Source organism: Lathyrus oleraceus, chromosome 7 (assembly GCF_024323335.1).
Source record: "Lathyrus oleraceus cultivar Zhongwan6 chromosome 7, CAAS_Psat_ZW6_1.0, whole genome shotgun sequence".
NCBI lineage: Eukaryota > Viridiplantae > Streptophyta > Magnoliopsida > Fabales > Fabaceae > Lathyrus > Lathyrus oleraceus.
In genome coordinates this window covers 133,973,863-133,984,581 of record NC_066585.1, presented here as the reverse complement: position 1 = coordinate 133,984,581, position 10,719 = coordinate 133,973,863, and the positions used below count along the sequence as shown (strand labels likewise).

At 33.9% G+C, this 10,719-nt stretch overlaps 2 protein-coding genes across 3 annotated transcripts; both read left to right on the top strand.

Moving 5' to 3' along the window:
- Window positions 1-1,585: 1,585 nt before the first annotated feature.
- Window positions 1,586-5,281, top strand: LOC127102438 (zinc finger BED domain-containing protein RICESLEEPER 2). Its single transcript, XM_051039809.1, has 6 exons — window positions 1,586-3,368; window positions 3,456-3,487; window positions 3,739-3,823; window positions 3,905-4,019; window positions 4,984-5,052; window positions 5,140-5,281. The coding sequence occupies exons 1-6, from the start codon at window positions 1,586-1,588 to the stop codon at window positions 5,279-5,281; spliced, it is 2,226 nt and encodes a 741-aa protein (XP_050895766.1).
- Window positions 5,282-5,894: 613 nt separating this feature from the next.
- LOC127104634 (probable arabinosyltransferase ARAD1) lies at window positions 5,895-10,500 on the top strand. Of its 2 annotated transcripts, none has more exons than XM_051041812.1 (4): window positions 5,895-6,634; window positions 7,885-8,181; window positions 8,445-8,540; window positions 9,707-10,500. In XM_051041812.1, exons 1-4 carry the CDS (start codon window positions 6,161-6,163, stop codon window positions 9,746-9,748), a joined length of 909 nt encoding a protein of 302 aa, XP_050897769.1. In that variant the 5' UTR covers window positions 5,895-6,160; the 3' UTR covers window positions 9,749-10,500. The 2 variants fall into 2 exon arrangements, with proteins under 2 accessions (XP_050897769.1, XP_050897768.1); XM_051041811.1 differs by having other exon boundaries at window positions 5,896-6,634; window positions 9,661-10,500.
- The last annotated feature ends 219 nt before the right edge of the window (window positions 10,501-10,719 follow it).

Sequence of the window (10,719 nt, the reverse complement as noted above, 5' to 3'; positions counted from 1 at the left end):
ATTTCCACAGTAAACAATTGGTTACCCACTTCCATCAAGCTGTCCATGAGAAAGGAGGTGTGCCATGTATTATTGTGTGCAAAATAGGTTTTAAAATAATGCAGGATTATAACCCTTCCATTAATTGTTTATAAATTTTACATTATATATTGATATTTAGTGCAGTAATAGTGCAGTATAAATTAACTGTACTATTATTGTTTATAAATAATCCATATTAGGAATTTTAGTAGTCCATATTTATAAAATAGTCCATATTTATAAAATTCATTAAGCTGTCCATGAGAAAGGAGGTGTGCCATGTATTATTGTAACAAGTCCAACACATTGCAGTTAAAACAAAATTTGGTATAACAGAGAATCATAAGTTTTTTAGCATGGTATGTTGTTGTTGCTTATGTTCTAGTTTAGTGCATACCAAATGTATGGTATATTGTTGTTGCTTATGTGCTAGTTTAGTGCTACCAAATGATGACACTTTTAATGCTACCTTTTGTTTCTCTATTACATTATCCTCTAATATCATCTTGAAACTGATTTTTTATAGGTTTTAAATTAGTGCAGTATTACAATCCTTCCATTAATTGTTTATAAATTTTACATTATATATTAATATTTAGTGCAGTATAAACTAACTGTACTATTATTGTTTATAAATAATCCATATTAGGAATTTTAATAGTCCATATTTATAAAATAGTCCATATTTATAAAATTCATTAAGCTGTCCATGAGAAAGGAGGTGTGTCATGTATTATTGTAACAAGTCCAACACATTGCAGTTAAAACAAAATTTGGTATAACAGAGAATCATAAGTTTTTTAGCATGGTATGGTGTTGTTGCTTATGTTCTAGTTTAGTGCATACCAAATGTATGGTATATTGTTGTTGCTTATGTACTAGTTTAGTGCTACCAAATGATGACACTTTTAATGCTACCTTTTGTTTCTCTATTACATTGTCCTCTAATATCATCTTGAAACTGAATTTTTCTGAATACCATTTGAAACTGAATTGTATGCAAAATAGGTTTTAAAATAGTGCAGTATTATAACCCTTCCATTAATTGTTTATAAATTTTACATTATATATTGATATTTAGTGCAGTAATAGTGCAGTATAAACTAACTGTACTATTATTGTTTATAAATAATCCATATTAGGAATTTTAAAAGTCCATATTTATAAAATAGTCCATATTTATAAAATTCATTACTGGAAGGGTTATGTTACTGCACTATTTTAATATTTGAATAGTGCAGTCTATATTTGACATTATATATAAGATTCATTAATTCCTATTTCATTAACTTTTTAAATATTGATATATTGATAAAATTCATGCAACTAATTCCATAGGATAAGGCTTGATTTATTATTATTTTGGTCTTCAGTACTCATTTTACAATATGGCTTTGATTATTCTCAGTGCATATTAGTTTTAATGGATCATGCTAATTCTGCTATTTAATGTATATTGTGAGGATACTGTCAGCATTAGCCAAGTAGTAAAATGTGTCATTATCAACTATTTAATTATCTTTCTGTGATGGTTTGTTGATTATGGCTCCTTCATTTTTCAGTGATGGATCAGCCTAATCAAACTATGCCTACTCAATATGTCATGAATGAAGTTGGTTCAGCAGCAACAACTGAAGTTGTTAGACCAGAATTAGTTAATACCCAACCTACAAAGAAGAGGAAAGCTAGTGCAAGTGGTTCTAGGCAATCATCTGCTTGTTGGGAGCACTTTATTAGATTACCAGATGACTTAGTTGATACACCAACTGTAGCTTGTAAACACTGCCACAAAAAATACCTATGTGACCCTAGGACTCATGGCACCACCAACATGAACCATCACATTTTAAAATGTGCAAAGAAGCCTAGAACCACTAATCCCACCCAAACTATTCTTACATACCCCTATGTAGAAGGATCTAGTTTGGGTCATGTTAGCTCCAAATTTGACAAGCAAGCTTGTAGAAAAGCTTTGTCAATTTTTATGATTCTAGATGAACAACCATTTAGTGTAGTTGAGGGGGAAGGTTTTAAGTACTATTCTAAAGTAATGCAGCCCCAATTTACTCTCCCATCTAGGTGTATGGTAGCTAGAGACTGTTTTCAGCTACACTTGGATGAGAAACAAAAACTAAAAGCCTTCTTTAAGTCTGACTACAATAAAGTAGCACTTACTACTGATTGTTGGACTTTTATCCAAAATCAAAACTACTTAACCCTTACGGCACACTTTGTGGATAACGAATGGAACTATCAAAAAAGAATTATAAGCTTCACAGTTATTCCAAACCACAAGGGTGACACGGTAGGTAGGAAGATTGAAAAGGTGTTAAGGGATTGGGGAATTAGGAATGTGTCTACCATAACTGTTGATAATGCAACTTCAAATGATGTAGCTGTAGCATATTTGTATAGAAAAATATCAACTATGAATGGGATGATGGGGGATGGAAAATGTTTTCATATGAGGTGTGCTGCTCACATATTGAATTTGGTGGTAAATGAGGGTTTAAAAGATAAACATTTGTCTATTACTAGTGTTAGGGATGCTGTTAGATTTGTCAAGTCCTCACCTCATAGGGCAACTGAGTTTAAAGAATGCATTGAATTTGCTGGAATAACTTGTAAAAAACTAGTATGTCTCGATGTTTCAACTTGTTGGAACGTGACATATTTGATGCTTGAGGCTGCAGAGAAGTTTCAAGCTGCTTTTGATAAGCTTGAGTATGAAGAGTTGAGCTATAGAGAGTTCTTTGGAAAAGGTAGTCCTCCTAGTAGTGATGATTGGGACATTGTTAGAGCTTTTATCTCTTTTTTAAAGTTATTCTATGAAGCAACTAATGTTTTTTCCACCTCTCAAAGTGTGAGTTTGCATAGTGCTTTTCACCAAGTGTCTGCGATCTATTGTGAGCTAAAGCAAGCTACTATGAACTTGAATGGTGTTTTTACAAGTGCGGGTGGGGACATGATGGAAAAGTATAATAGATATTGGGGGGGTGCTAGTAAGATGAACAAGTTGATTTATTTTGGAATTATTTTGGATCCAAGATACAAGTTGAGTTATATTGAGTGGACTTTTAAGGATATGTATGGAGTTGGATCTGTGTTTGCTACCGGGTTGATCAAATCTATAAAAGAGAGCTTACAAAAATTGTATGATTGGTATAAGCAAGCTTATGACCAAAATCATAATAGACAACCTCTTGGTAGTGGTGAAAACAATGTTTCCAATGATGAAACAATAGTTGGCCGTCCTTCACTGATGGCTAGAGCCGATGCTTTTGAGCAACATTTAGAGGAACAAGACTCGATTGATCAACAAAATGAGCTTGAGGGTTTTTACTCTAGTAAGTGTGTCAAAAGGGATCCTAAATTTGACATTCTTGTGTGGTGGAAACACAATTCAACATAATATCCTATTTTATCTACAATAGCTAAAGATATTTTTGCCACACCAGTGTTTACGGTTGCATCAGAAAGTGCCTTCAGTACATGAGGGAGAGTCTTAGAAACTTATAGGAGCTCCCTAAAACCTGAAATGACAGAGGCATTAATTTGCACCCATAATTGGTTAAAGCCGTCTTTTACCTATTTCAAGGACTTGAACCTCATGGAAGATTTTGAGCTTTCTGAAGATATTATAGCAGGTAAAATTATTATATATTTATTTCATAATTGTTATATTTTTCTAAAAAAATGTTTATTTCATTATTTCAGAATTTGAAGAAATTTCTTCAGCAGCAAGAAGAGGATCTTTACCGTCTCAGCCATAACCTTCTGGTTGTGCTTGAAAAATATGGAGGTATATTTACTTTATTAATTTGATTTACTTATTACTTTATTCCTTTTTAAAGCTTAATATTTTTCTTGTTTAATTTTTCAGTTCAACTATTTTTTTTTGAAGTCATATGTGACTTATATTTTGTGACTACTCAATGGCCAAACAATATATATTTTGTCTCGTGGATTTTGAAGATATTCAAGCTAGTCAAATTCTGGTATGCATCAAACAATATATTATTGTGTTAATTATCATTGGTGGTTTATTAGTTGGATTTAATACTAATTAATTTTGAACTGAAGTTGGTAATGTCATGGTCGGTTGTCCAATAGAACATTTTGAGGCCATGCATGAACAACTTGGTAAAACTGTGACGATACGCTATATAGCCAGGATCAATTGATACATTTTGTAACATCTTGGTAAATGAGCACCAACATACGCTATGTTAATTAATAGTGTTATGTTATTGGTTAAAAAATAGTGTCATGTTATTATTTTTTTCATTATTTCTTAATTTTCTCTTACATGCTGAAAATGATGCAGTTGACCAAGACCTTCAAAATTGATGTGTGTTTACTTTATATCGGCATGCCTTTACGTGTGTAGAATTAACGGTTTTGATTTGATTAAGAATTGTCTATCTCTTCATGATAGCCATATGATAGTGGTAATTTATTGTTTCCCATTTCTTGAAGAGCTTGGCATCATCTTTTCATTGGATTCTCAAGCATCTGGTTTTGGTTTAACAAAGTTATGTTCCATGGGATTATTAAAGATAATGGTGAGAGGGATAGATATTCTGTTAAAATGAAATATTCACTCTTGACACATATGGGTTAAATTGAAATCCATTTGATGTTGTAGAATTTCATTTGTATCGGAACTGTTAGGATCTGCCACTTGAACTTGTTGGAATCGACGTTAACTCAATGAGATTTGTTGCTATTGTGATATGATTGGTTATAAAACAAGTTAAACTCAATCAGTGATGCTTAGAATAATTACAATGCTATTTCACTAAAGCTAAATGGTAGATTGACTCTAATGATTTAACTTCTATCAGTGTTAATCAAAATTTATATTTATTAATTAAGGCTGATATTGTAGTTTTGATTTGGGTATGTTTTATGAGTTTTTACCTTATGCTGAGAAATGTTGAAATTGATTTTGAATTGCAGGTTAGGTGAGAGAGGAATGCATGTTGAAGAACTAGAAAGAGAGCTCAAGTTATTATTGGATAGGATTAAGTCAGTTCTCTTATTTTTATATTGTCTTGCTATGGGTATGATAAGCATTTGCTTATGATTTAAACTAAAATTTGTTCATAATTCCAGGTTGTCTGGAAAAGCTCTTGAAGATGAAGGTATGGTATTCTCCATACTCCCACAGATAATGTTATGGCCTGCCTTATCGATAATGTTATGGTCTGGCTTAGGTGGAAGTGGAAGCCCTTGTAATTCAAGAACCAAAACTTGATACAAATATTTTGAGTCCTATCATCCAAAGACCAACAATTTGTAACTGTTTGATATACTTTCAAAAGTTCTCTTGTTTCTCATGTATTTTGAGTTTTTGTATATGATACAGTGGTTGTAATTTATTAATTTCTTTTTAAGGTATGTGTGGAAGTAGCATAACAGTTGTTATTTTAGATTGAAGTTTTTGATGCTTTGAATTTATTTTGAATCTAAGTTGTAGTAATTTGTAGCTCAAAATATTATCAAAATGTATTATTGGGCTCAAAATAATATCAACCCAATAAAACCGATTAAACCGATTGCATAACCCGCAACCCGTCCTAACCCAACCCGTCCAAACCGATTACAAAAATAGGCGAAAATGAACTTATATGGCTTAACCGCGGGTTGGGATGGGTGAGACTTTTGGGTCCGAAACCGCCCAACCCGGCCCGTTGTCCAACCCTAGTAAAAAGTTAAATTCTCGGATAGAGAACACCACTATTGTATTCAAGTCCAATCTCCAAATAACATAGGCCCAACTAATAATATCATATAAAAAATAAATCTATCAATGAATGAATGAATTAATTAATTAATAGTATCATTTTCTTAATTTGTATTAATTATTTTGGATCTGGGATTAACACCAACTCTGTATTATTAAACTCAATCAACTTGAAAAGAAAATGCACATGGTGCACTCCATAATATCCTCAGCGGCGTTTCCTGCAAATCAATTTGAAAAGAAAATGCACATGGCGAATGCTACTCAGCACCGATAACGAAAATGTTCACCGCACCTTATTCCATAGCAAAGAAACCAACACCAAATACAAACCCCAACACCATCACTATTACAACAACACTCCCAAAACCGTTTTGAATAGAAACAACCATGTACGAAAAAGTGATCCTCACCTTCATTTTCCTCTTCCTCCTCATAATCTCCTACTCAATTTTCATCGGCACTCTCGACATTCGATCTTATTTCAACCAACTACCAACCTTTCAACCCGCCCCATGTAAACCCGACCCGAAACTTCGTGTCTTCATGTACGATCTCCCTCCCCGTTTCAACGTCCAAATGATTGACCGTCGGAACGCCTCGGAGTCTCCCGTCACTGCTAACGACTTCCCGCCGTGGCCGGGTAATTGGGGGCTCAAGAGGCAACACAGCGTTGAGTACTGGATGATGGGATCGCTTATTCACGAAGGTGATGACGGTGGTGGTGAATCTAGAGAAGCTGTTAGGGTTTTCGATCCCGAACTCGCTGACGCGTTTTTTGTTCCGTTTTTCTCTTCCTTGAGTTTTAACACGCATGGGCATACTATGACGGATCCTGCTACGGAGATTGATCGGAAATTGCAGGTGAGTGATCTCTGTTGTTGTTTGTTCAATTGCAATGTAAGTAGTTTTGGTTAGTGGTTACTGCTTCAGTTTTAGTGTTTAGCTGCTACGTTATTGGGCTACATTCTGTGTTTTATGTTGTTTGCAATTTGATAATATTGAATCGAAATACCGTTTTCCAATTGAATAGTTCTAAATTATGCCTATCATTGTTTCATTTTCACATACCGTGTCATGTGACATAAGTGGTCACTTAGACTGTGAAATTGTTATGCTAACTGTTTGTTGAACTCTACAATGTCCAAACCTTGAACTGAAGTGATATGGCCCATATGTTAGCCTTCTGAATTTGGGTTATTTCTTAGAATCGCATGAGGGTTGTATAGCTAAATAGTTTAGTTTAAAATATTGCTGAAGGGTAATTACTTCAACCACTTCTTTTCCCTGTATACAAAACATAAAACTTCATTCCTTATATATAAAACATTAGTATTTTCTTTTACAACAATTGAGCGTAAGTCATATCCTCATAATAATTTATTAGTAAACATGGTTGGCTGAGTTCTTTGTAGATATGAGATAAAGAATGAGTTCCTGAAGTAAAATTAGGAAAGTCAGAACTCCCAAAAAGTAAAGAAAAAGGAAAACTTGTATCTTTATAATGATTGAATCTTTATGAGGAGAGTAGTTCCTTAGTAGTCTAAGAAACATGAAGATACTGATAATGAAGGTAGTTTGGTTATGGTTAAGCCAAGATCTCCGTGGATTAATAAAGGAATTGTGTGATCCGGTGTAAGGTGTAATAGTTTCTTTATAAAGGGGATTTTCACTAAAATGTTTTGGGAGGATATATCATTATTCTTTTAATTAGTTCCCTTCCCCTTCATCAATAATAGAACAATAACAATGATAGGGACTTGGGTATTGTTAAGCCACATCAAATAGTATTGGATGTTTGGTGTCAAGGGGAAGAGCCAAGCCACTTAAATACTCCCTCGAGCATTCTGTACTACTTGATGTGAAATTTAAGAGCCTCATTATAATACCCAATTCCCCCTATCAAATTATCCCTTATGATGCATTAGAAATTAGAATGATTGTTTGTTTTTTGTTTTAAAATGTTCTAGAAGTTGATTTTATATAGTATCCTGCCATACCTGCATTGTGATTTTTTACAAGTGCAGAGTGCCGTTACTAATACTTGATGCCTGTAACTATACAGCTGTTTTGTTTCTCTTTTGATGTTATACTGGGCTTGTTTCTGGTGTTAGGTTGATCTGATGGAATTCTTGAACAAGTCCATGTATTGGCAGAGATCTAAAGGCAGAGACCACATAATTCCTATGACACACCCCAATGCCTTTAGGTTCCTACGAAATCAAGTGAATGCTACTATTCAAGTCGTTGTGGATTTTGGCCGCTATCCCAAGAGCATGTCTAATTTGAACAAAGATGTGGTGTCCCCGTATGTTCATGTTGTGGATTCATTTACAGATGATGAACTTCAAGATCCGTGGGAGGCTCGCTCCACATTACTTTTCTTTCGAGGGAGGACTTTCAGGAAGGATGTATGTCTATCTGACTGTTAATAAAAGAATGACATGTTTCTTAAAAGGACAAGACTCTTCTAAAGTAAGTCTGTCTTTAAAAGTTGGCAAGTAAGAGTGTATCCAACTTTTTCTTTTTTAAATTTGAATTGTGTTGTGATCTCAACTCACCAAGATTCAAGGTGGATACATACTTGCTCATTTTAGAGACAATGTTACTTTAGAGGAGCTTTTCCTTAAAATTTCCACGAAATGTGATTTTGTGAGGTTTATGGTGTGTGCAGGAAGGCATCGTCCGTGCTAAACTGGCAAAGATATTGAGTACTTATAGTGATGTTCACTATGAACGAAGTGTTGCAACTGAAGAAAATATAAAAGCGGTATGCAACGTAGCTATATAATTGATCTTTGGTTCATGCTGCTTTTCTGCTTGTACTCGGAATATTATTGCTAATTGTTTCCTAAAGTTGAAAGATCCAATTATTTCTCTTCCTCTTCATTGTCAGTTGACAAAGGGGAGGATCCCTTTAAAAAGTAGAAAACTATAAAGCACAAACACCACTAGGAGCAGGCGCGTCGTTGTGTTTCACACGCGTCAGTGTCCAACACTTGTATGACATCTGTACGACACGTGTCAGAATAGTCAGACAAGTGTCAGAAAAGTCCGACGAGTATCCCCAAAAAAACGATTTTTTTTCTTTGAATCAGTGTCCGACATTAGTATGACATTCATACAACAACACGTGTCGGATAATTCAGACAAGTGTTTCATAAAAAAATGTTTTTATCTTTGCTTCAACACACCTTATACACTTCTTCAACAAATCTCACACACATCTAAAATGGTCAAAGATATATTGAAGCAATGTTATCATTGAAGAATTGAAGACATTTAATTTTGATTAAAATATTTTTAATTCTTTAAATAATAGATGGATAAAAAAACTCAAATACTAATATATATATATATATATATATATATATATATATATATATATATATATATATATATATATATATATATATATATATATATTGGTGTCGGTGTCCTATATATTTTACATTATTGGTGTTGGAGTCCACCCTTCATAGGTAGAAAATAAGTTTAGGATAATTTAGATCTGTAGTCTCGCCACTGATTTCCCATGCATCGAGTCTTTGAGTATTTGAATGTTGAGATGCATTTGCTCTTATGAATTGTCTCCAAAAGTTTTCTTTTCTTCCTTATTTGCAGTTGGTAAGACGCAGGATAGATTAAATATGCAAAGAAAAAATCTCACTATAAACATTGATCTTAATGCCTTGAATAAAAACTGCTCCATTTTGAGGGTGCAGAGACCCCAAAACTTACTTTTTGTAATATCAGTTACTATCTTTCCTGAGGGAGAGGAGTCCTATAGTCAACTGGTTTGAATTATTTTATTCCTGTTATTCCCCTTATGTTATCTGCAAAGATCATGAACTGTAGTATTCATTTATTTACTGCTTCTGATATAACAGTCATCTAAAGGGATGCGTTCATCAAAGTTCTGTTTGCATCCAGCAGGAGACACAGCATCATCTTGCCGCCTTTTTGATGCAATTGTGAGTCACTGTGTTCCAGTCATTGTGAGTGATAAAATCGAACTCCCGTTTGAGGACGAGATTGATTATTCCCAGTTCGCTCTGTTCTTCTCTTTTAAAGAAGCATTACAGCCCGGCTACATGGTCGACCAGCTTCGTAAATTTCCAAAGCAGAAGTGGACTGAAATGTGGAGGCAGCTTAAAAATATCTCACATCATTATGAATTCCAGTACCCGCCGAAAAGAGAGGATGCTGTTAATATGCTTTGGAGACAGGTCAAACACAAGCTTTCAGGGGTTACTCTCTCTATTCATAGAAACCGGAGGTTAAAAATCTCAGATTGGTGGCGAAAGAGATGATGATTTTTGGAATTTTCGATATTGACCTTGTACATTCACTCTATTCAGTTTCTATGACTATCCCTGAAAGGTAATGGAAGAATATCGTCGTCACGTCGTCTTATCTCAGCAACTTAAAATAGACTGCTGTGTAGAAGTTTTAACCTGTGACATGTTTTGGTCATTTATGCCATACCTCCTCTCCTAGGAGCATGATTTGTACAACATAGCAATGGAGATCGGTGATATTTTCCAAGTGTTTTTTCTCTTAGTTAATTTTGGTTGAACATGGACATTTTAGTTGGCAAAGGAAGATATATAGAAAGAAAAGAATTTCGATTTTCACTTTGTCATTCTCCATTTCACCCAATTTAATTAGTACACCTCTGTTAATGCTATTGAAGTGAAGTTGTTAATCATATAATTCGTTCGAATGTATTCATTCATGTGTTTGTTACAGTTTAAAAAAAATATTTTTTATAGTTTTATATATTTTTATTTAGAAAAAATCTATAGTAACTACAATAAATTTAAGCTGATCCGATGCAAGGGAAAAGGTCGAAAGATATTTACTCCCAAGTTTTGAAACACCATTACTATCTATTGTAACACTTGATATGATGAATTTGCAAACGTATGACACTTGAAACTCATGGT

What these genes read in the sequence shown, in the direction of transcription:
- LOC127104634 (XM_051041811.1), top strand. Translation starts at nt 6,161, where the DNA reads ATGTACGAAAAAGTGATCCTCACCTTCATTTTCCTCTTCCTCCTCATA. An exon ending in GGAGGACTTTCAGGAAGGAT is followed by an intron (nt 8,182 to 8,444) that starts GTATGTCTATCT and finishes TGGTGTGTGCAG; the next exon opens with GAAGGCATCGTCCGTGCTAA. An exon ending in CTGAAGAAAATATAAAAGCG is followed by an intron (nt 8,541 to 9,660) that starts GTATGCAACGTA and finishes CTGATATAACAG; the next exon opens with TCATCTAAAGGGATGCGTTC.
- LOC127102438 (XM_051039809.1), top strand. Translation starts at nt 1,586, where the DNA reads ATGGATCAGCCTAATCAAACTATGCCTACTCAATATGTCATGAATGAA. An exon ending in GCTTGAGGGTTTTTACTCTA is followed by an intron (nt 3,369 to 3,455) that starts GTAAGTGTGTCA and finishes TATCTACAATAG; the next exon opens with CTAAAGATATTTTTGCCACA. An exon ending in TTCAAGCTAGTCAAATTCTG is followed by an intron (nt 4,020 to 4,983) that starts GTATGCATCAAA and finishes TTTGAATTGCAG; the next exon opens with GTTAGGTGAGAGAGGAATGC.